General features: G+C 43.9%; 1 protein-coding gene across 1 annotated transcript; it reads left to right on the top strand.

Moving 5' to 3' along the window:
* Positions 1-811: 811 nt before the first annotated feature.
* SLC36A3 (solute carrier family 36 member 3) lies at positions 812-21201 on the top strand. Its single transcript, XM_016214089.2, has 10 exons — positions 812-951; positions 3967-4057; positions 6337-6425; positions 8820-8915; positions 12548-12632; positions 13546-13764; positions 16426-16524; positions 16930-17096; positions 18930-19099; positions 20494-21201. The coding sequence occupies exons 1-10, from the start codon at positions 812-814 to the stop codon at positions 20781-20783; spliced, it is 1446 nt and encodes a 481-aa protein (XP_016069575.1). The 3' UTR covers positions 20784-21201.
* The last annotated feature ends 4861 nt before the right edge of the window (positions 21202-26062 follow it).

Raw genomic sequence — 26062 nt, 5'->3', positions numbered from 1 at the left:
TAGTATACAGGGATGGGCAAAAATAGGTAAATAATAATAAATAATACAATTATTAATTAATAAATAATACAAGAATAAGCTGTGTTTCACATACAATTGTAAACCTACTTTTGCCCACTTCTATATTAAATGCTCAATCAATATTTTTGTAATAAATAATTCTTTTTAAGTTTACTTACACTCCCTTTCAAATAGGTGGCAGTCCATACGCTCCTCCTGTACAGAAATTCTGAGCAGGTGGCATTTGAACTGGGCCTTAAAAGCCACGCCTCACCCCCACCCAGGGCAGGTGGCAGCTGGATTACCCTCTGTTGGGCCACACCTGCATCCTGGGATTCTGCAGCACCTTATTAGCCGGGCAGCCTCCATTGTGAGGTAGTTCTGGTTTCCCCATTGCCAGGGATAGCAGAGCACTGAGCCTGGCCCCACGCCCAGGCCCCAGGACCTCCTGTCCCATGGTGCCTTCTTCCTCCCAGTCACACTGTTCACTTTAGGGCTAAACTGGGACGGGCTGAAAATCCAGGCGACCCCTGGCATGTGACCAATCAAACACAAGGGACACTGAGGGTCATCCTGAGATGAGACTCTCATAAGTCCCCCAAAAGCCAGGTGAGGCATCATCAACATCAGCTTCCCCTGCCACCAGCGCTTCACTGATTCAAAGCTCGGGCTCCAACCAGGGCCAGGCACCCTCAAGAATTAGGACCTAGCACCACAGGCCTGCAGCCCTGGTTCCTCTGGAGAAAACCCCATGGAAGGCTGGTTTGAGGCTGTTCCAGGATTAACCCTGAGCCACCGCCACACACCCGCCATGTCCACGACGTCATTGCTTGGCAGAAGCGTCGACAGTGAGTCCAGCTCCCTGGATGAGGGATCTAAGTCAGCCTCCGAGAGTAGCAGCAGCACCAGTTCAGAGAGTGTCCATCCTGCTGAGGAAACCAACAGACTGTCGTAAGTGGCTGCGCTGCCCTTCGAGATCCGCGGTCAAGCGCAGAGGCCTGTACAGCTCCGGGCCACGTCTTCCTACTCCTTTCTTCTTTACACACTTACCCCATTGAGCAGGACACGTGTGGATGAAAGACAGAACCTTCAGAGCCTGAGAAGGTTGATCTGTGTGGCTCTGGGCATTACACCTGTTGCCCAGTTTTTGCGAAAACCCCAGCTAGGGTAGCCATCCCCAGCATGAGCTTCTTTATCCTGGGAACAATTTTGTGTCTTAGGCTGGCTGCTCTCCTCTCCTACATCTGCTATTCTTCATTTTCTCTCTGTCTCTTCCTCTCTCTCTCCCTGCCTCCCTCCCTCCCAACAACAAACCCATCCAGGTAACAAAAGGCTACGTCCTAGCCCCATGTCCCTACTTTTACTGCTGTAGACTTGGACACGTGGAAATTTTTCTTAGGACTTTATTATCAATCAGACTATTACCTAATAATCAGATCAGATAATAGCCATGGGGGTAAAGAGATTGTAAATGACAATACCCAGTGTTGATAAAGGTGTCAAGAAATGCCCTCTCTCGTGTCCTTTGGGGGAAAATTGAATTGGCACCTTTGTAGATGGCAATGTTGTAATGTATTGCAAATCCTAAAGTACATTTATATAAACATACAAATACTTTTTGGCATATGCTTTCTTTGAAAATACACACACACATACACACCTGGCAGTAGTGACTGCCTGGGAAAAGAACTGGGAGACAGAGAAGGCAGAGATGGGTTTATATTCACTATATAAGGGTTTTGGGTTCTTATTTTTGTCTAACTTTGAATTTCATACTGTGTTACTTAGGTTTTTTTAAGTATTATTAAATATAAATATGTCTTTTGATCAATAATACCACTTCTTGGAATTTTTCCTAATGAGATAACATAGGTATTCATGATGATTTTATTGAAGCACTGATTATAATATTGACAATTCACAAACAATAAAATTGTTTAATTAAAGTATGATACAGTAGAATATAATACAGCTGTTACAAGTGATGAAGGGCATCTGTGGTTGTGGAAAAATGTAGAGGACATACCACTCATAACGAATATTAGTTTAGGACACAGTGTTGTAATGGTTCTCCTTGTGTAAAATCATGTGCATTTAAAAACAAATAAGGATAACCAGAAGGATGTTAGTCAAAATATTAAAGGTGATTATTCCCATTTGGTGAAATTTTGGTATTTCCTTTAATAATAGCAGTGTAATGTTTTTCAAGGAAAAAATATAAATATAAAGCATTTTAAATTCCCCAGGAGTTCCTCACATGTGTCTTACTCTCCAAGGCCCTGATCTGTGATGCAAAACCTATCTCACCTTCCCAGGAGATCTGATCCAAAGGGGCCAGGACACTGCTGTAGGAAAGAAGTGAGAGCAGGAGGGCAGGAAGTGGGGAGAAAAAGCGCATCTTTTGGAAAAATTGTCAAAAAATTGACAGACTATTTTTTTTTAAATATTTTTGCTTCAAAGCATTTTCCAATAATTCCAGTTGTCAAGAAAGAAACATTACCTCTTAGAAGTGAAGGGACAATGGGTGCCCCCATCCTTAGGTATATTCACTGAACTAACAGATGTGGGAAGTCCCAGAGGACCCAAGGGCCCACCCTGTGCTCTGGGACCCAACCAACCGCCTCCCAGGTCGGTGTTAAAATGTAAAAGCGTGACACAGCCCTGACTCCCTTACCGATGGGACAGAGACTGTCTCTGCAGGACTTGCTGTGTGGCCTTGGTCAGGTTATTTCCACCCTCCCAGCTGCCTCCAGACAGTTCAGAGACTGCACAAAGAGGTGCCCTTTGGTTCCTTGAGGAGGGGGCACCTCTACCTGCTTAAACCAGTCCTTGCCTGCCAAGTTGTGCTTTCTCTTCAAAGACGCTCTTTCTAGACAGGTGAGCACCAGAAGGCCAAACCAAAGGTGGTAGTTACGATGATGTGATGGAACTGGTGCTGGTGCTGGTAATGGTGATGATGGTCACGATGACGGTCATGATGGTGACGGTGCCTCACATCCGTGAAGCACTTCACCGTTCCAAGACTCATCATTTCATTACCTCTTCTGATCCTTACCACGTCCCTGGGAGGTAGGCAGGGCAAGCATCTCTCTCTCTCTCCCCCCCCCCCCACCCAGGTGAAGAAGGAAGGTGTCAGCAGCTAAGGGCCTTCCCCAAGTAGTGACCAAACACAGTACGTTAAAGGCAAAGTTAGAACTCAGAATCCAGTGCTTCTTACCTCTGGGTTCAGGGCTCCTGCACTCGGCTTTTCGTTTCAGTTCCTTTTTGATTCTCTCCTTATGATCCTGTTCCCACCTTCCCTCTCCCCGGTGGTTTGGAGCTGCCAGTCAGGTGAGAACATCTAGAACCCTGGCACTAGCACCCTGCCGGGCACATACTGAGCATTCTACATGCACAGTAGCGATGCTATTAAATTTTATCCAACACATAGCATGGAGTAAGTTCAAAATGAATACTGGTTGGGTAAATGGATAAAAGAGTGACCTAGAACCAGTAAATAACTCCATATGTGATGGGAGATTATATTTTTTCTAGGGAGTGAATTAATCAATGACCAGGCACCAATAATTACTCCATAAATTGAAAAAATTCTTTTTTTCATTGCCTATCTAAATTCCACATCTGGTAAGTCTTAATACATATTATTTGAGTGAATAAATCATGAAAGAAACCACGGATGAGTTAATGAACAAACTGTACTAGGGTGCTATGCAGATGGTAGCAACTGTTAGCGACTTTTTCTTTAACGCTTAGTGCACGTTAAATATTTGTTGAGCTATCTGAACTAGCACCAGCCCTGGATCACCTGCTCCAGGAAGGTCCTGGGACCTAAACCAGAGTCCGCTTCATCGGGTTTTGTCCCTCTTGCGAACAGAGGGTGCTGGAGATGCGGGAAGGAGGCTGAGATTCGGCCCACCCTTCCCTTCCACTAACATGCCCTCTTGTCTCCCTGCTCTCCCCACACAGGATGATGCAAACCTTGGTCCATTTATTGAAATGCAACATTGGCACAGGGCTCCTGGGGCTTCCCCTGGCCATGAAAAATGCTGGCATATTGGTAAGGGGGATCTGGTGATGACAACTAGGTTTACCCATCTGGGGGAGGGGGACGGTGGGTCCCTGAGGCCTTTGAGCTGCTTATCAATGGACAATTCCATACCGTCTGTGAGAGCAAATGTATCTGCCGACATCAATCCACAGGAGCAGGCCTGGGGCCTGGAGCCTGGAGCCTGGAGCCTGGAGCCTGGAGGGGATAGGGCATTATTCTTTTCCTAGCTTTATCGAGATATAATTTTAAAGTGCACCACCTAAGACTTGGCATACAGATATTGTGAAATGATTACCACAGTAAGTTTAGCTAACATCCATCTTCGTATTGTTACAAAAAAAATTTTTTCCCTTGAGACGAGAACTTTTAGGATCTACTCTCTTTGCAACTTTCAAACATGCCCCAGAGCCGCGTTAACCACAGTGCTCATGCTGCACATCCCCCGCAGGCCCCGTTTATCTCATGGCCGCAAGCCTGTACCTTTGGGCCACCTGCATTCACTCCCCCACCACCCCGCCCTCTCCTTCAGCACCCACCGTCCTCACCGGCTGCTCCCCAGGGTTAGTCCAGCCCATTTCCCTGGTTCACACTAGCAGCCCGGTCGCCGCGGTTGTTTGAGTGCGTGGCCTGTTTCAGCCCATTGGATTGATCCTGAGGAAGCGGGTGGAAGGTGAAGATGACATCTTCCCCAGTCCCCGCACTCCCCGCCACCCACCCTCTCCTCTTATGCTGTTCCCTTCTCCCTCCTCTGTAAAACAACCCCTTCCTCTTAACATTAATGCCACCGTCACCTGTTTTTCTAGAACTTCTGTCTACCTCACCTGCAATTTTTACAGCACTTACAAAGATGAGACATACTTATTTTTTAATAGTTCTATCTTCCTCACTTACCTGAAAAGTGTACCACCTAAGACTTGGCATACAGATATTGCGAAACGCTTTGAGGGCAGGAACTCTGATTTATCTTTACCCCTCCCCACAGTACCTACTGTAGAGACTGACACTCAGGGAGTTCCAATTCATGTCTGCTGAGTTGAATTGATGCCAAATAGATGATTTCCATTTAACTGAGGTGAATTTCTGCTTCTCTCCAGGCCTGGGAAGTGGCCCCATGTCTAAAGAAGGCATATTGAGACCGTGGCTTCTGTTATAACTTCCAGTCTGTGGCAGTTCTAACCCGGAGATGGGACTCTCCCCTTTGGAATTCTCAGGGTTCTAGAATTTCTGAAGAGTATTATTACCACATGGCCTTCAGCCAAACTGTCTTTGCCAGCGTGGTATTTGCTGTTTAAGATAGCTCTTTTGTCCTTTGATTTTGCTTTCTAATCCCCCACCAGAACCTTTGACCATAATTCACTTGAGAAATATATATTGAGCACCCATTATGTGCATTCTTAGGCCCTGGGAATATAGAATTAAATAAGACAGAGTCTCTGTTGTAGGGAGGCTACATTCTAGTAGAATCTAGTGGTACTCTCCATCTCTCATTTGCTTCTTTATTATAAATAATGTTACCTCAGGTCATATCTCTCAAGGCATGAGTGTCCAGAACAAAGGAGGTGAGACAGTTCCTCTTTACTCTATGCCCATCTGATCATATTTGGGAGATTATGATTAATAATGAGCCTTGCTTTTTAATTTCTTCCCACATACAAAAAAATGGAAACTGTGAGAAGATATTGTTCATTAGCTTGATTACAGTAATCATTTCACTATGTGTATATCAAATCATCATGTTGTACACCTTCAATATATACAATTTTTATTTAAAAAAGAGAAGAGATATTGACAAATTAGACATTTTAGAGCAGTGATTCTCAACTGAGGACAGTTTTTCACACACACCCCCAAAGACATTGGCAATGTCTAGAGACATTCTTGGTTGTCACAACTTGTTTGGGGAGGGAGCATGCCACTGATACCTGGTGCGTAGAGGCCAAGGAATGCTGCTAAACATCCTAAAGCACACAGGACAGCCCCCACAACAAAGAACCATCTGGCCCAAAATGTCACTAAGTGCCCATGTTGACAGCCCTGTGCAAGAGGGAAAGATCCTAAATCTGGGGAGGTAGTGAGTGCTCTGTCACTGCAAGTGTCCTAGCAGAGGTTGGGCAGCCACTTTGCAGTGATGCTAAGAAGGGCATCTAAGCCAGAGCATCTGGAGGCCCAAGGACGTTCAGGCAGGGGCGCTCACCCCAGAGGCAGCTTTGTTATGAGAGGCTGGGAGAGGGCCGGGGGTGGGAGGGACCAGCGTGTGGCTGACCGCCCGCCTCTCCTCTGCCCTCCAGGTTGGTCCCGTCAGCCTGCTGGTCATCGGGGTCCTCACTGTGCACTGCATGCTCATCCTGGTGAACTGCGCGAATCACCTCAGTCAGAGGTGAGAGTCCTGCTTCTCTCCCACCCCGCTCCAGGCCCTATCTGAGGGTGTGTTGAGTTTCCCTTGACATTGACCCAATTATCTGGCCATTGCTTCAAGCCACCACCCCTGCTGTTCTAGATTCTACAGAGGCGGTGATAAACCTCAACTGGAAGCTCCCAGTTTCAGGCCCAGTTCTGCTGCCGACTAGCTGGGTGGTACTGTCAAGGTCCTGCACCCCATGAACCTGGAAAGGTCAAACTGATCCAAGGTGCAAACGTGCTCTATGAACCGCATCTGTATGCGAGATACTTAGAGATGTCTTTCTTCCTCTAATCCCCCCCCAACCTCCCCCACCTCCAATACACATACCTCGTAAGGGTAATTTGTTCCAGGTAAACCTTTTGGGGGACGATTTAGTTAGCAATGAAATGACTAGTTCACAATGACTTTAGTCATTAATAAAGCACACATCAGATATTCAGTGTTTATATTTTTGAAACTTCAATGCAAAGAAAAGACAAATGCAGTGAAAACAAACAATGCTAAGAGCTTCATATGTGTAAACTATCAGTTCGTGCGTGGTTGGTAATTCCTTACAGCCCACCACCTGGTGGCTCTCTGTCCACAGCTCTGACCTGTTCCTGAGGCATGTAAACGGGTCATCAGGCACAAGAGATAGTAAATGAAACTCCTCATGTCAACTTACCAAACCCAAATAGGTGTATCTGGAGAATATATCAGTCACGCCTAACGTGTGGAGCACTTTCCAGCTCATAAAACACTGGTAAGAGCGCTTACACATTCTGCAATTCAATTTATTGCACAATTACACTGTACCAGGAACACGGCGAGAGCTTTGCAAGCCGCCTTTTATTTACTCCTTACAGTAAACTTGTATAGCACTATAATTACTCCCATTTTACAGACGAGCAAACTGAGACTTAGATCGGAGTTAAGCGCCTTGCTGAGGAGCACACAGCCAGCCAGTGGCGGCGCCTGTATTCCAAGGTCTTCCTGACTCCGCTCTAACTATTTTGCAAACCTTTTCTTCCCTCAAGCCTGCTGGGCCCATTAGATCACCAAGTAGGCTTCTAATACCTGTGCCATTCACGATAGCCTTCTCCTGACTTCTTTTCGATGACTCGTTTTTCATTGTTCTTTCTAACACAGAGGTTACAGACTGATGGCCTAAGAGCTGACTATGGCCTTCGGTTACGTTTTGGGGAAATTCCACAGTTTTTACTTTGTTTTGTTTTAGCCTATGTCTAAAAATGTGGAGACTTCACATTTAAAAAAAGATCTTCATCTTCTTCTTGCCAGTGAGACAATCTGACACCTCTGGGGCTTCATTCCTTTATCATTCGGCGGCAGCCAAGTTCTAGTCAACCCCTTTTAGGACAGGAAGTGCACCAGAGGGTTTGCCACTGTCCCCACTACTCCCCGTTGTCTCACACCCTCTCACCACATTACTAATACTGGTCTGGTCCCCACAGCTTTTGAATTTGTGATCATCAGACTAATATATTTGCCAGTCCTATGCAATGTGACCTCCTTTATATTTGAAATGCCAAGCACAGTGAATAATAATCAAAATAGAAGGATCATGCTGCCTTACCAACACATCTCTATCCATCCCTCACTGTCTCCTTGAGTCTGGGGCAAAAACTGAGGCTCAGAAATCTAAAGAGGCTTGAGGTCTCTCAGCTAGCTGAGAGGGCGTGCTGGGATCTAAACCCTGGCTTCCTGACAAGTCTGGGGACCTTTTCCTCTCCCAGCTACTCCCCTCAGACGTGCAATTAGCACCAGGGATCAGGGCCCTCAGCAAACTGCTGCTGCTCCCACTTACTCACAGAAAGCTCCTCAGCAGGGCCTTCCCCACCCTGAGGAAGGGCCACCTAGGGAAGAGGGACAAGAGAGGCTGGAATGTGGGCGTCACATCCTACAGGGCTGCTGGGCAGGAGCCCGAGTATCACCTTTGCGTGTGATCTGGTCCGGGATAGGCCTCTCAAATGTCCCAACACCCTCGGCCGTGGGAAGGAGGGAATGTAAGCCCGGAAACCCAGACCCCTCTCTGCCTACTTCCTCCTGCCCCCACCAGGCCTGCACAGCTCACCTCCTCTCACATCCCCCCTTTCCTGGTGTGCAGACCTCATCAATTCACGGCTACTGTTTACTTTTTAAAAACCCACTTAAACGTTAGTGCTTAAAACAACTACTATAAAAAAAGAGAAAAGGCGGACTCCAAAAGTTTTTAAAGTATACTGTTATAAAATATTTCAGTAATATTGTTGCTAGAAAACAGCTAGAATGCTCTGTGTTAACACACAAATATATAATAATTACTCACTGTGGGAGTAAATTGTAGTTTTCACAAAAATGTTCTAAGTTACGCGTTTCTTGTCCTTTCTCTAGACTGCAAAAGCCTTTTGTGAACTACGGAGAGGCCATGATGTACAGCCTCGAAACCTGCCCAAACTCCTGGCTGAGGACCCACTCGGTGTGGGGAAGGTAGTAGTTACTGATATTATAGCAGTAATAATAACAACAACAACGGCAATAATAATCCTCACCTGTTCTTCCTTTATTTCCAGTTGCACAGGTTTCAAATGAATATCTTCTTATTGCAAACTGTCAAAAAATATAGAGAATCTCCTCCAATAGCTCCATCCCCCATCCGACTCTTTATTCAAGATGTAATCACTGCTCTCTAGTTCGTCAGTGTTCCCCTAGACTTTTGTTTCTCTGCATGTATGTGGGTATCTGTGTGGTAATGGAAATAGACATTTTCAAAAATATTTTTTAAATTGATTTTTAGAGAGAGGGAAAGGGAGAGGGAGAGGGACAGAGAAACATCAATGTGAGAATGAGACATGGATCAGCCGCCTCCTGCACGCCCCCTACTGGGGATCCAGCCTCCTACCCAGGCATGTGCCCTGACCTGAAATCGAACCCGCAACCTTTCGGTGCATGGGAAAATGCTCAACCAACTGAACCACACTGGCCAGGGCTGGAAATGTACACTTTGTTTTGTATTTTCTTGTACATTAATTAGAATATTTTTGTGAAATCTGCTCTTTTATCTAACAGTATGTTTTGAATTCCTTTCCACATTGAGACGCAGAAATCTCCTGACATTTCAGCTTTCCCAGCAGAGCCCTTCAGGAGGTACTGAGTCAGCACTGTGGCTCCCAAGATCCCTGTGGCAGCTCCTCACTTGGGACTCTCAGTAGGTCATTGATCTCCTGATTAGGAGGTACTCTGATTATCAGACAGGTGAGATCGTGGGCTGTAATAATGGGTGACTCGTGATTGCCCATCCTTTCTCAGCCCATCCTTTCTCACCACGGTTTATCAGTTTCTGATGACACCATGAGTAAAACTTTTGGGTGGAAAAGGTCCCTAGAGATCACCATATCCATGTGTATTCAAATGGGGGGGGGGGGAATGAAGCCCAGATAGGGCAATAAAGCTGCCCAAGTTTACGCAGGAATTTAGTGGCAGAGCAAGGACTGGAATCCAGAACATCTAGCTCCCACCACTCCATTTCTCTGGAGATCCAGTAACTGAGAAAGAGCTGGGAAAATATTTAAACCAAACATTTGTAATTTTTAGTGTGCTAAGGGATACCTGGGGGGCTTGATTAAAATTGCCCAGCCCTGGCCAGTGCGGCTCACCTGGGTTAGCTTTGTTTTGTGCAGCCAAAGGTTGAGGGTTTGATTCCCTTCTGGGTGGGTGCCTGGGTTGTGGGTTCAATCCCCAGTGGGGGTGTGAGTGAGTCAGCAGATCGATGTTTCACTCCTACATCAATGTTTCTCTCTCTCCGTCTCCCTTCCTCTCTGAAATCAATAAAGATATTTTTTTAAAAAAATAAATACATAAAAATTAAAAATAAATTAAAAATATTTTTTAAAAAAACAAAACAACAAAAAACTGCCCATTTCGTGGAGGCAGCAATGATCAGTGGATGCACAAGCCATTAGGTGAAAGGCCGTTGGGAAACTCCATGAAGGAAGAATAAATACACGGACACCACCTGGCCCCAGATACTAATCTTAGCATCTCATGTTTACACTGGTCAGCCAGACATGAGGTACCTTGTAACGGGGTACAGTAGGGAGTACAGAGCTTACCTCGGGAATATCCTCTCCAGGAAGGTAAATGATGGACCTCCGTCTAAGCAGGCTGCGAGATCTAACATCAGTTTACAGTAAACACGGGACAGAGACATAAGAGAACTGGCATTATGAAGTCGTCAACTAAACTCTGGAAAGTGGGCCATACTACAGGACATATTCTCTGGTACCTTCAATACTAACCCAAAAAATTAAAAGTTGCAAAGGAAAAAATAAAACAGGGCAAGGGGAATTTAGCAGTTTAAAAAACTTAAGAGACTTAATAACAAAATGCAATGTATAGACTTGTTAGAAACCAACTGTAAAATAGACATTTGGAGAAATATGAATATGGACTGAATATAAAATAATATAAAGGAATTATTGTTAATTTTGTAAGGGCTGATAATGGCATGATGGTTATATTTTTTTTAAGCCCTTGTCCGTTAGGGCTGCATACTGAGTTATTTACAGGTGAGTGCCACGAGGTCTTTAGTTTGCTACAAATACTCCAACAAAATAAGCATGTGTGTAGTGTAGGGGTGAGGGGATAGATGGTAGAGGATTGGAAACAATCATTGTGGAAGCTGGCATGGGCACACGAGAAGTCACTGAATTCAAAATCATTCAAAATCCACCTAATAAAGAGAAAAATATCTCCATTTTGAAGTCTCACAATGACACCACCCAGCTTCTGACTCAATAGGCTGATCGGAGAGCCGGGAACCTGTGTTGTTGTTTTTTTCATAAACCTCAGATGATTCTGATGCAATTGGAACTACAATCCAATTTTGAAAAACGCCAATCTAAACATTAGAATCTAAGTAGAGGAGCATATTTTTGTTCCCTTAAAAAATAAATGCATCCCCAAATTGGAGACAATTTAAAAATCCAAAAGAATAATAATAATGATGGAGTACAATGTATTAAATTTTAAAATAATGGATGTGAAGGAGTATTTGAGATCTTGCTTCCTGGCAATGTCATCAGTTTGTCTCAAATTTTTAAAAAATTTTTATGTGAGTCTATTGTGATTAAAAAAAAAAAAAAAAAAAAAAAGTGGAGGAGAGACTATACCTTTCTTAAATGTCAGCTAATAAATTTAGAAGAAATTACAGATAGAATTAGAAAACCACCAGCCTGCAACCACTGATGAAATAATTGATTCAGACAAGGGGCATTAATGAATGTTAAACCCCTTGGTTTGAGGGGAGTTAGGGTATTCACGCCATCTCAGAGTCTTACCCCAGGTTACAAAGAAGGAAATGTGCATTTGCAGTGGAAAAGCCTGGCAGTCACCACCAGGTAACCACAGGACATCATGAGCCTCCTGATAGTATGGGGGAAAATGTACAAAATATCACGTATGTGGTTTGCCTGCTGAAGTGCTTATCTGGATCTCTTCATGAGGAAACAACTGTACAAGTCCACCGTCGTGGACAGTCTGCGTGACAGTTGGCCTGGACTCTTCCCAGAAAAACGATGTCATGGAAAACAAAAAAAGATGAATTAGGGGCTGCTCTACATGAAAAAAGACTAAAAAGACACAGCCTTAATGCAATATACAAACCTTGATTAGATCCTGAATAAAAAAATAAAAACAGGTACAAAAGATATTTTGGAGAGAATTGGGTTATTTTTAAATTATGGACTATATGTTTGAGTATATACTGAAGTTGATTTTCTGGACATCATAGTCTTAAGAGTGGTATACTAAGGTATTTAGAGTTGAAGTGTTCTATCTACAATTGACTTTCAAATGGTTCTGAAAAATTGTATGTGTGTGTGTGTGTAATACATACATGATGCCATTAGGGCCAAAAGTTAATAATTGATATGTCTAGTTAAAGGACATATGGATGCTAATTATACTATTCTTTGAACTTTTTCTGTGCACTCGAAAATTTTCAATATACGAGAGTGGGGAAATATGAAAAATAACAGAAATAATTCTTTCAAAAATAAAAATGAATGCATTTTAAAAAAATAATCTTTCTCCCTCTGTCTGCCTCTTCTTTTCCTTCCCAGGTACACTGTCAGCTTCTTATTAATCGTCACCCAACTGGGCTTCTGCAGTGTTTATTTTATGTTTATGGCAGACAATTTACGACAGGTAAAGAGGCCTCTTCTAGGCAGAGTGGGAGAAAAGTAGACATCCTACTGCGAGGGCTGCATTAGCAAAAGCACAGTGTTCAGATCTTGAACAGGAGGAGACAGCTTCATTTCTAACCCCCTATCAGGCTGCTCTTGGGAGTTCTCTCAGTCCTGGGAATCAGCCTTTTAAAGGCTCATAGAGAAACCAAAGCAACACCTGAGGAGCGTAACCAGGATGGAGACAGAGGCTCGCAATCAGGTCCGATCAGAAATAATTGAGACTTTTGAGCCTGAAAAGTGTTGGTAAGATACACTTTAGGTATCTCAGGGTTGTCATGTAGAGATGACTAATTAAATAGAAGGCAAGTAAGCAACAGCCTTGCCCTCATTACATTCCTAACGCGTTAAAAATCAGTCGTAGCCTTCTCTCTGCCCTGCACGGAGTAAAGGGAGCATATTTGTGTTTGTGCCCTCAAACACCCAGGACCGTGACGGGAGATGCAGATGGAATATTCAGGTAGACAGATGTTGCCCAGTATTCAGAGCTTTCTACTTTAAAGGGCTGTCTAAAGTAGAAGAAAATATTTTTGTGTAATCAACTCCCGTTGTCTGGATGTATGAAAGAAAACCGTTTGGTAGGGACAAAGAGGTTGGACTAGATGACAACCTCTTTGACCTTGAGATTTTCTGATTCTAAGAGTTTCTGGTTGTCACAGTCATGGGCACTACAGTTAGAGTAACTGGCAAATAAAAAAATATGACACTCAGTTAAACTGGAATTTCATATAAGCAGCAAATAATTTTTTTTTACTATGATTATGTCCTTTGTAATATTTGGGACAAGCTGTACTAAAAAGTTACCTGTTAATTAAGTGGGTGTCCTGTGTTTAATCTTTAACCCTAACTGCACTCCCTTCTTTCTGCTCTGTCAGATAGTAGAAGAAGCCCATGTGACCTCCAACATCTGCCAACCCAGGGAGAGGCTGGTGCTGACCCCCATCCTGGACATTCGCTTCTACATGCTGACCATCCTGCCCTTCCTGGTCCTGTTGGTGTTAATCCAGAACCTCAACGTGCTGTCCGTCTTCTCAACTCTGGCCAACATCACCACCCTGGGGAGCATGATTCTGATCTTTGAGTATATCATGCAGGTCTGCGCCTGAAACCAGAAGCGGGTCTGGGGTTTCTGAGACACCTGGGGAGGGTTATTATCTTTATGAGCAGGTGCAGGTAAGGAAGGCGACCACCTGCTCTGAGCAGCCCATGCTATGGTGATAGCTGTGAACACTTTTTTTTTTTTTTTAATATATCTTTATTGATTTCAGAGAGAGGAAGGGAAAGGGAGAGAGAGAGATAGAAACATCAATGATGAGAGAGTCATTGATCGGCTGCCCCCTGCACGCCCCCAACTGGGGATCGAGCCCACAACCTGGGCATGTGCCCTGACCGGGAATCGAACTGCGACCTCCTGGATCCTAGGTCGATGCTCATCTGCTGAGCCACACCGGCCAGGCTGTGAACACTTTTTTTAAAAAGATTTTTTATTGAATTTTTTCCTTTAAGGATTTATTTTTTTATTTATTTGTTTGTTTGTTTATTTATTTATTTATTAGAGAGAGGAAGAGAGAGAGAGAGAAACATTGCTGCAAGAGTGACACACTGATCAGCTGCCTCCTGCACGCCCCCCACCAGGGACAGAGCCCACAACCCAGGCATGTGCCCTGACTGGGAATTGAACTGGCAACCCCTCAGTGCCCAGCATGATGCCCAACCAACTGTGCCACACTGGCCGGGGCTTTGTGTTGTTTTTAAGCTCTGAACACTTGTACCACAAGCTATAAAAGCAGTTGTCATCATCATCGTCATCGCCATCGTCACACTAGATAAACAGTTACTGAATACGGTCTGTGATCCAGGGTTTGTGCAAAGGGCTGGGGATTCAGTGATCAAACTGACAGGGTGTCTGCTCTCGCTGAAGTCACATTAAAGTACTTGGGAGAAAAACTGCAATCAGATAATCGACAAGAACTGTAACAGCGGTAGACAAGGGATACGTGGAGAATAAAGTAATTTGATTTACTTTGTGCCAAGTTTTTTCCATATATTAACTCATGTCTTCACAGTGTTACTCTTTTGGAAGTGCTACTTTTATCCTCAATTTACAGACAAGGGAGCTGAGGAACAGAAGGTAGCTTTCCCGCTAATTCCAGTCAGTCTGCCTCTCCAGGCCGTGCTGTGCCGTCATCACAGGCCCTGAAACCCCACCACTGTGGCTTCGGTTCTTTGAAAGTCTTTGTGGGTGTATTAGGTTCCTATTGCTGCTGTAACAAATTACCGCACATTTAGTGGCTTCCAACAGCACAAATTTATCTTACAGTCCTAGAGGTCTCCCTGGGCTAAAATCAAGTTGTCAACAGGGTTCTTTCTTTCTGGAGACTTACGGGGAAAATTTGTCTTATCTTTTTGGGCTTCTAGAGGCTTCCCTGCCCACATGCCTTTGGCTCATCTTCAAAGCCAACAATGATGTCAGGCCGAGGCTTTCTCATGCAACCATCTCTCTCTGGTTCTCCCGACTCATTCCCTCTTCCACTTTTAAAGACCCTGTGATGACACTGGGCCCACCCAGATAATCCCAGATAATCACCTTATTTTAAGGTCAGCTGATCGGCAACCTTAATTCACTCTGAACACTTAATTCTCCCTTACCATGGAGCTTAACACATTCACAGGTTGCAGGGATTAGGACATGGACATCTTTGGGGGGGCCAGGACTCTGCCCACCCCAGGAGTCCATTAAAAATCATTGTTCCCTCTAGATCCGTGATAGCTGCTGTACCAGTCAGCAGACTGCACAGCTGTGAGGGAAGTGATGGGGTAGAGGCATTAGAGAGCCGGGAAACAGGAGGCTGGGATTCTTATCTTAGCTTCGGGCAATTCCCCTCTCCTCCCTGGGTCCCACATTTAAAGATGAGAGGGTTCCCAATAGCCAAAAGGTAGAAACAACCCAAATGCCCATCAATGATGAGTGGATCAAAAATATGGTAAATGCATACAATACAATGAAATGTTATTCAGCCTTAAAAAGGAACGAAATTCTGATCTATGGAACAACATGGATCACCCTTAAAGACATTATGCTAAATGAAATAAGCCATCACAAAAAGACAAATTTGATATGGTTTCACTTACATGAGGTACCTAGAATAGTCAAATTCATAGATAGAAAGTAGAATAGGAGTGGCCAGGGGGCTGGATAATGGGGAGTTATTAACGGGGACAGAGTTTCAGTTTGGGAAGGTGAAAAAGTTTTAGAGATGGATGGTGGTGTTGGGTGCACAACAATGCGAATGTACTTAATGCCACTGAGCTGTACACATAGAAATGGTTAAAACTGTAAAGTTTATGCTATGTGTATTTTACCACAACAAAAATAAATAACTTTTTAAAAAATATATATTTTTATTGATTTCAGAGAAAGGAAGGGAGAGGGAGAGAGAAACATTGACGATGAGAGTCATTGATCGGCTGCCTCCTGCACCACCCCCCACCAGGAATGAGCCCGCAGCCTGGGCATGTGCCCTGACCAGGAACCAAACTGTGATCTCCTGGTTCAGGGGTCAACGTTCAACCCCTGAGCCACACCACGCGGACATAAATAACTTTTTAGAAGATGAGAGGGCTGACCAATTCTAGATATCTCGTGGGTGCGCCTAATACTGTCTCCGTGGATGTCAGGTGTGGCCCAGCTTTCTGTCCGGCCACGATTTTCTGTGCCATGGCAAAGCCAATGCCTTTCTTCTCCTTCCTTTCAGGAGATCCCAGATCCCAGCAACCTACCCCTGATGGCAAGCTGGGAGAACTTCCTGCTGTTCTTCGGTACAGCTGTCTTCACATTTGAAGGCGTCGGCATGGTAAGATTGATGTGGGGTTTGAGTGAAGGGTCCCTAGTGCTCTCGAGGGGAGCCAGTCATTGTCCCAGATGAGCAAATAATAGTACTTATGAAAAGTGCAGAATAGGATTTTCTGTTGGTGGAAGGGAATGTCAGGACCCAATCTCAGGACACCAGCTGCCCCACGCACCGCACTAAGCTTTGAAGATTGAGCGAGAACTCACGCATCAGCCCGGAGGGAGCGAGAGGGCACTGCGGGCCATAGAGAGCATGCAGGAAAAGGGAAGGGGGCATGGCCATGTGCAGAGGGCCCTTCCCTACCTGGGCCACCAGCAAAAGGATGTCTGTGCTTTGTGGGGAACCTGCTTTGTCGCAAGGTGTCACACCTCTTCTTATCTTTCCTTTTACAACCTCCTTTGGCGCCAGGTCCTGCCTCTCCAAAACCAGATGAAGCATCCGCAGTGGTTTTCTTTTGTTCTGTATGTGGGGATGTCCCTTGTCATCCTCCTCTTCATCTGCCTGGGGTCATTCGGCTACATGAAGTTCGGGTCGAACACCCAGGCCAGCATCACCCTCAACTTGCCCAACTGCTGGTACGTCCCTGCCACCCAGGGTGGGGAGGAGAGGGTCATGGGCTCTGAGTCTTAGCAACAGAATGTGGCATTTCCTTGGGTTATTATTAGCAACAAATATTAACTGCTAGCATTTGCCTTATAACAACAGGCAAATTTGATAATCCAGGCACTGTGTGTTATCTCCTTTGATTCTCACGACGGCACTATGAGTTAGCATTCTTATGATCAATTCCATTTAATAGGGGAGAAGTTGATATTTGGAGAGGTAAGTAACTCTCCCAGTTACTTGAAACTAAATCTGCCTGACTCTATGGTTCAAAGGCCCTAAAAACAGGAAAGATCGGGAGTGTTAGGAAAACAGAAACAGCAATGATAAAACGTATAACTCCAGAGTAATCATTCAGGGTTCTGCAGGACAGCTTCTCAGGCCCCCAATTCCAGAAATTGGCCGAGGCTGCCATGGCTGTGCCCCCGTGGAATTCGGTCTGGAGTTCTTACATTCAGTCATTCATTCATTTATGCATTCATTCATGGACATCAGGTGCCATGAGGCCTTCACACCTGCTCTAAACCTGGCTGGTCATGAGATTCTCCAGAGCAGCCTTCAAGAGGGATCAATAAGTACCCCTTCCTAATAAGAAAGAGACCAACAACCTAAGAAAAAATGGCCACGATGACACAGTTCACAGACAAATGCCCCCAAATGGCATTTTATATATTTATTAAAAATGCTATGTCTCCCTCATAACAGAAATGCCAATTTTTTAAAAACCCAATGGCAAAGCCCAGCGTGTGTTCACACACAATTTTGCAAGGTTGTGGAAACCAGCCCTCCAGAGACTAGGACCACACGTGGCCACTATGTCAACAGCTATCACAATAGGAAATCACATATACTTGTGCCCATCATTGTTACTCCCGGCTTGTACTCCATACGCACAGAGATATATGTACAAGGAAGTCTTGGCAGCACTGTTTATTGGCACAAAACCAGGAAGAATCTAAATATCCACTCATTGGAGACTGGTTAAAGAACTACAGTATCTCCATGCAATTGGGATACCAAGCAGCTGTTACACAGAAGAGCCAGATCTGTGTGTAATCATAGGGAGCAACCTCCAAGGAATATTTAATGAATGAAAACGGAGCTCAGTGGTGTGCAGAGGATGCTGCTGCATGTGTGTGTGTGTGTGTGTGTGTGTGTGTACCGACATTCTATATAAGCTTATAGATCCACTGATTTCTGGAAGGGCCACAAGAAAACTGTTAGAGGGATTGGATTGCCTATGGAAAGAGAAACCGGAAACTGCGAATCAAGGCGGGAAGGGGGTTTTTCACTGTATGACTTTAGTGCTATGAATTTTACTCTATGCAGATAGACCTTTTTAAAAATGAAAAGAAAAAAACCCATAGATTTCGAGCCACAGACCTGCTCAAAAAGAATCTCCAGGGATGTGCACTTTTAAAAAATATATATATCTTCATTGATTTCAGAGAGAGGAAGGGAGAGGGAGAGAGACCGAAACATCAATGATGAGAGAGTTGTCATTGACCTGCTGCCTCCTGCATGCCCCCGACTGGGGATCGAGCCCACAACCTTGCATGTGCCCTGACCGGGAATCGAACCGCGATCTCCTGGATCCTAGGTCGACACTCAGCTGCTGAGCCGCGCCTAGCTGGGCTTTTAATAAGCTTCGCAGGTGGCTCTGATGGTGGATCCAGCCTGAGTCGTTGGGAGTTAGGCAGTTCTGTAACTCAGTGACAACGACCAGCTTCTGAGCAGTGAGTGAGTCCTGCATGGCCCTGCCCAGGAGCCATGTCCCATTTCACATCCTATCCGTCCCTCCGCAGGCTGTACCAGTCGGTCAAGCTGATGTACTCCATTGGCATCTTCTTCACCTACGCCCTCCAGTTCCACGTCCCAGCCGAGATCATCATCCCCTTCGTCACCTCCCAGGTGTCAGAGAGCTGGACACTGTGTGCAGACCTGTCTGTCCGCACAGCCATGGTCTGTGTGACCTGTGAGTAGGGCAAAAGGGCACTCATTGCCCAAAGTGGTGACTGGGAGTCACGTTGGCACCTACCCCGCTATTATTGGCTCTGCCACTTTCCTCCTTCGTGAGCTTGTGCAACACACTTTTACCTCCCCGGACCTCAACTTTCCACCTGAAAAATGGGCTTAACAGGACTACCACATTAAAATATCACAGTAATCTCTACTGCCTACCCAGAGAAGGTATACATTAGCTGGTTTACCAGCAAACTAGTAAGGGTGCTTTCCAGAACAGGTTTTCCTTAATTTGTTCACATGCATGAAAGATGGAGATTTGAGTATTTATAGAAGAGGAGATGGGGAGTGAGCAACCTAATGCTGTCTTCATGTTTTATGTCTTCTTTCATTATCCAGATCCTTTTTTATTTTATTTTATTTTATTTTATTTTATTTTATTTTATTTTATTTTATTTTATTTTAATTTTATTTTTAAACATATCTTTATTGATTTCAGAGAGAGGAAAGGAGGGGGAGAGAGAGAGAAACATCAATGATGAGAGAGTCATTGATCGGCTGCCTACCCCCCAACCCGGGCATGTGCCCTGGCCAGGAATCGAACCCTGATCACCTGGATCCTAGGTCAATGCTCAACCGCTGAACCACGCCCGGCCGGGCTCCAGATCCTTTTAAGAGTAAGAAAACAAGTGGTTGAGATTCTGACAGCAGCGAGCTAGCTCTCATTTTTTATATCCTTGCTTCTAGACAGTGGTTATATTATGTAGATTAGTACCTATTCACCATAGATTCAGTGCCCAGGTAAGAGCCAAGCATTTGTTGAGTACCTAAGGTGTACCAAGTTCTTTCTTATAAATGGGAGGCAGCACAGGAGAGTGGATACCTGTTCTGGAAAGCACCCTAGATCTTGAAGAAAATATCACCTCTTTATGAAAATGCTCCAACACATCCGATCAGAGAATGAGAGAGACTGGTAGACTCTCGTGGTTGAAAATCCATCCTCCCTCTGATGGGATGGCTCCCATCCACTCTCTTCGATTGGGCATTTTAATAGGTTCTCATCAAGCTGTGTGACCTCAGGCACGTTCACTTCCCTCTAGAGCTCTAGATTTCCCCATCCCTACAATGAGGTAGGTGGTAGAGGGGCCCTTCCAATAAATATTACATGTGAAAAACCCAGTAAGTTCAAACATAAAAGGAGAGCATCTATATTGGTAGAAACAGAGGTGGAAGTCCGGAGCCGCAGCGCCTGAGCTCCTGCTCAGGTCCACAGTGGGCTCCTTCCCCACCTCTCCAGGTGGCCTATCAGGCATCTGTGGAATTAGAAGGCGCCAAAGAAGTGGTTTGTTTCTGAGCTCCCTTCTCGCCCTTTGGAACCTCGGTGACTAAATTCCTGGTCCCCTGCAGGCGTCTCGGCCATCATCATCCCCCGCCTGGAGCTGTTCATCTCCCTGGCGAGCTCGGTGAGCAGCAGCGCCCTGGCCCTGATCATCCCGCCCCTGCTGGAGCTCATCACCTTCTACCCGGAGGACACGAGCTGCGCCACCATCGCAAAGGACATCCTGATCAGCATCGTGGGCCTTTTGGGGTGTGTATTTGGAACATACCAAGCCCTCTACGAGTTGACCCAACCCGTCAACTATCCCATAACCAACTCCACAGATGTCCACTCACATCATTATTTATTTTTATTCTAATAGCTCTCCCTCCTCCCACCCCCAGCTTGGCTTCCACTCTGGATATTATATATGTTCATCAAACCCCAACATCTCTCTATTTATTGGTGGCCTCTTTATCTTTCCAAGAGAAATGTAGATGATGCAAGTCAGTACTGAGACCTCTCAGGGTGTGGTTTTTGGTTTTTTTTTTTGGCTTTGGATATTTTTGGAGGTCTTTTGTACCTCCTAACCAAAACCACATTCAGCCATTCATATTATCAGCTTCATTTAATGGGAAAAGGGATGCCATTTGCCTGTGATATCCCTGGAAACAGAGACAACACATTATTTGTAAATGCAAAAGCAATTGTCTTCTCTATGGGCAGTAGCTGCCCTCAAAGCATCAGCTTTAGAAAAGTATATGTTGGGGAAGAGAGTTTTCTAGTTAGATGTTCTTCTAAGTAGAAGAGCCACAGACAGAACAAAATAGAACTTAGCAGTAATTTTATCTGACCATTGGCTCTGCCGCTTATTCCTATGGGATCTTGGGCAAATTCCTCCCTCTCTCTGTCTTAGTTTTCCCATCTGTGAAGTTGGGGATTGGACTATAATTGTTAAGGGCTTTTCTTTCTTGGACATTCTGAAAGTGGAAAAAAGAAGATAATTATCCTTTAACCACATGTGTGAAAATTGGTTTTCCATCAGCAAGTTACCCTGTTGCTCTGGAGATGTGGACATACCAGAAGTAGGTTAAAGATAAAAACAAATCTCTTAGTGATCTTTCATCATTATGGTGACTTTCCTACCTAAAAAGACATCATCTATCTATCTATCTATCTATCTATCTATCTATCTATCTATCTATCTATCTATCTAACTATCATCTATCTATCTATCTATCTATCTATCTATCTATCTATCTATCTATCTATCATCATCTATCTATCATCTTTTATTTCCTTCTCAGATATCTTAAAGCCACTTAGAGCTGATTTAGGCTGGAAGGGCTGAGAGGTTTGTGTGGGGGAACAGGATTTTGTCATGTACAAGGACTACTGACCTACTTTTAAAAACAGCACTTAGTTGTGGGAAGGGTTTTGAAAAACAGTCTTATACTCTGCAAATGGGAGTATACATTGTTATGGCTTTACTGAAGGACAATTTTACAATATATGGGTAGCCCTCTGACCCACTAATTTCACTGGGAATTTATCCTAAGAATCTTTGGTGTTTGCAAAAATTTATGCAAAAGGAGAGTTTGTGTTATTTGTAATAGTAAAAAGTTGGAAACAGACAACATTAGGTTGAATTACGATTCATCCTGAATAAAATGCTATAATGCCCCCAAACTTTGCAAAAATGTACCTATGGATATGAAAATATATTTGTGGTTTATCAGTGGAAGAAAGTAGATTAAAAACACTGTATGAACCAAAAGTAGACAAAGACATTATAAGAAAATGAAGCCTCAGACCAAAATGCTTCATGAACATAGATGTAAAAATTCTAAACAAAATCTTATCAAATCAAATTCAACAATATGTTAATAGGATAGTATGTCATGACCAAGTGGGATTCATCCCAGGAATACAAGATTGGCTTAATATTTGAAAATCAACACAACTCACCATATTAACAGACTAAAAAGGAAAAAAATATATGATAGTTTCAATAGACACAGAAAAAGAATTTGGCAAAATCCAATGTCTATTCCTAATATAAAGCTCCCAGCAACTAGGAACAGAAGGGAATTTCCACAGTGGGTAAAGGCACTATGAAAAATCTACAGCAAACATCACACCCGCTGGGTAAGGACTGAATGATTTTCCTGTAACATCAGAAACAACATAGAGATGTCCACTCTCACCACTTCTATTCAATATTGTGCCAGATGTCTAGACAGTGAAATTGGGCAAGAAAAAGAAATAAAAGTCACCCAGACTAAAAAGGAATGAGTGAAACTATCTTCATATGAAGATGTCATTGATTTTCAATGTAGGAAATCCAATAGAATTTACAAAACTGCTGGTAATTGAGCTTACAGAGCCTCAGGACAAGAGTTCTATATACTAAGTACAGTTGTGTTTCTCTATACTAGTGGACACCATTCAGAAATTGCTAGAAGAAATTAAGACCTAAGTAAATGGAGAGATACACCTTGTTCATGGCTCAGAAGACTCATTATGGTAGAAGTGACATTTTACCAAATTCATCGGCTTTCTTTTTTTATAAATTGACCAGCTGATTTTAAAATTCACGCGGAAAGGCAAAGGACCTAGAGTAGCCAAGATATCTTGGAAAAAGAAGAACAAAGTTGGAAGACACTAACACTCTCTGACTCTGAATTCTAACAAAGCTACAGTAATCAAAACTGCATAGTGTTGGTGCCAAGATAGACAAATAGATCAATGGACCAGCACAGAGTCCAGAAATAAACTTTGCCCATATGTGGGCAACTGGTTTTTGACAAAGTTACAGAGGCAAAGTAGTGGAGAAAGGATCACATTTTCAAGAAATGGTCCTGCAAAAGTTTGATATGCATATGGGGGGAAAAAATCAGATCCATACTTTACATCATATTTTTTAAAAAATCAATCCAACGGGAACCTAAAACTATAAAACTTTTAGAAGAAAACATAGTAGAAAAATTTTGACCGTGGGTTAGGCAAAGACTTCTTAGATACACCACCAAAAGCAATGTACTTGTGTGCAGTTCTTTTGTCTTTAGCTTTATAGTATTCCATCAAAATCCTGGAACTTGTTGTATTACTCATTTTGGAATACAGTTAGCTTTTCTGTTACTGTTTGTACTCCACATTGAATTCCCCTCATCTCCTGGTTGATTTTAATCCTATTTTGTATATGAGGAACATTATTATGGGTCTAAGACTCAGTTATACAATGAGGTATACTCAGAAGTGTCCTACCCCCCATCCTTTAGACCCTGTTATCATTTCCCCTTTCTTCCCACTATATTCTTACCTCCCTCTGTAAATAACAAATCTCATTAGTTTCTGGCTCATCTTTCCTTACTTTGTACAAATGAGCAGATACATGTATATTTTCTTAAGCCCTTCTGCTTTCTTACATGCAAAGTAGCCCGTTTTTGCACTCTGCAAACTTTTGCACTTAACAGTATATCCTGGAAATAACTTTAGATTCAGAGATCTTCATTCTTTTTTATAGCTAAATAGCACTCCATGTGGTTATGCCCTGGTTCATTCAGTTGCTCTCTTACAGATGGACATTTACATCGTTTCTGATCCTCTCCCTCAGTGCGGCTATGAATAATCTTGTGTATTTTTGTATTGTTGGAGGTATACTTTCAGAGGAAATTCCCAGGAGTGGAATGGTTGGGTGAAAGGGTGAGCACTTTGGACATTTTGTTAGGTACTGACAAATCCTCCTCAGGAAGGGTTATATACCATTTTGCATTCCCACCAGCTATGTATGAGAGTGCGTTTCCCTGTAGCCGTGCCTGGCACAAGGTAGCATTGTGCTTTTTAGTTTCACCAGTCTGAGAAGTGATGTTATTTCAGCATTGCTTCACATTTCATTTCTCTAATCATGGGTGAGACTGAGCATAGGAATATTAACCCTTTGCCTATGATATATGCAGCAAGTATTTTCTTGAGAGGCTTTTTAAAAATTTTTATATAGCCAAATGTGCCATTCTTTTATTGCCTCTGGATGTTCACCCATGTTTTCTTTTAGTATTTGTATGGTTTCATTTTGTTTTTACATTTAGGCCCTGGATCCATTTGGAGTTTATTCTTGCATATGATGTGAAGTATGGATCCAATTTCAATTTTTTCCAAATGACTTTCCAGTTGACTCAGCACCATTTATTTAAAAAGCCTACTTCGCCCTAGAATTTGAGATTTTTCACTCCCTTCCCCTGAGACCTGGAGGAACATCTGACCCAAAAGCATAGCATGGCATAAAAAGACTGAGCCAGAGATTCCATTCAAGGGTGTGAACTAATAACTGACTATGAGAAGGCCAGGAGATCCAGGAGGGGAACAGAGGCTGGGGAGGTCACGTTGCAATGGGAAAGCAAAGGAGCAGACCAAGGAAGCTAGATGGTGATGAGGCCCGATTAAAGCAGAAATAACAAGCAACTCATGAGAAGGAATCAGAGTCAGTGCCTGGAATCGCCTGGGCTTGTCTGAGCCACGGCAGCAAAGCCTTCCAACAGGAACAGCCCACCCCAAACGCTCCTGAAATCCTGGGATGTGATCAATCCAAAAATATACAGCCGATACAAAAGAGGAACTCTCAGCTAGTTAAAAAGACTTTCGGTCATGCGCCATGAAATGTCGTTTCTGTCAGTGACGGGCCACATGCACAAAGTTGGCCCAGGAAGATTATAATGGAGCTGAAATTCCTATTGTCTGGTGATGTCATAGCCACTGTAAGGTCCAGTGCAAGGCATTCCCAGAAACACGAGTATTTTTACAGTACCTTTTCTGTTTAGATATACAAATACTTGCCACCGCATTACAATTGCCTGCGGCACTCAGTACACTAACACGCTGTACAGGCCTGCAGCTCAGGAGCAATAGGCTGTACCATTCAGCCCGGCTGTGCAGGAGGCCTTACCCTCCAGGGCTGTGTTAAGATACTCTACGATCTCCGCACAATGACAAAATTGCCTAATGACACATTTCTCAGAACGGATCCTCATCATTAAGTGGCGCACAACTATATTGCCAATTCCGGGCTTCAAATGAGCCCAGAATTCAGGATGATGAATCAACCCAGGCACCTGACATGGGTCCCCGTCTTCATTGGATCTCTGCGCCAGAGCAGCTGCTGGTGGGACCAACTCTTCAGCATCTACCCGCCACATTCACCCTGACGGCACTCACAGCTCTGAGAGGCTGCCTCGACCTCCCAGTACTGGAAGGTCCTACTTCTTGGGTCCGACACTACAGATCTGGCCCTCTGGAGGGAAAACCAGGGCCAGAGGAATTCTCTCAAGACTAGAAGGGCAAAGCATGCATGTTCTTACGTCAGAGGTTGCAAATTGGCCACCCTGAGCCAAATTTCCCCACTGACAAGTCTGTTTGGTCCCTGTAGTGTTTTAAAAAATAATTACTTGCCAATATTTAAACGATGTAAGAATTCCTATAAAAGTCTGGATTGCCTGCTTCTCTAAGGGGAAAAAATTTGAAAATATTTGGCAAACTGGGCCCACAACATTCTCATGTGGCACTAACTGGCTATGTCTAGACAGCAGGGGCCCTACAAAAAGTCGTGCCCATTCCAACTCACCCCAGTCACCGTCATCCCTGATCATACCCCCATCTCAAGCC

Source organism: Miniopterus natalensis, chromosome 4, assembly GCF_054644295.1.
Source record: "Miniopterus natalensis isolate mMinNat1 chromosome 4, mMinNat1.hap1, whole genome shotgun sequence".
NCBI lineage: Eukaryota > Metazoa > Chordata > Mammalia > Chiroptera > Miniopteridae > Miniopterus > Miniopterus natalensis.
Note: the sequence above shows the minus strand (reverse complement) of the source record. Positions and strands in the feature narration are given on the sequence as shown.

Excerpts from the sequence above, each read along its gene's own strand:
- SLC36A3 (XM_016214089.2), top strand. The coding sequence starts at position 812 with ATGTCCACGACGTCATTGCTTGGCAGAAGCGTCGACAGTGAGTCCAGC. Across the intron at positions 6,426-8,819 it reads GCGAATCACCTCAGTCAGAG|ACTGCAAAAGCCTTTTGTGA; the intron begins GTGAGAGTCCTG and ends TCCTTTCTCTAG. Across the intron at positions 19,100-20,493 it reads AGCCATGGTCTGTGTGACCT|GCGTCTCGGCCATCATCATC; the intron begins GTGAGTAGGGCA and ends GGTCCCCTGCAG.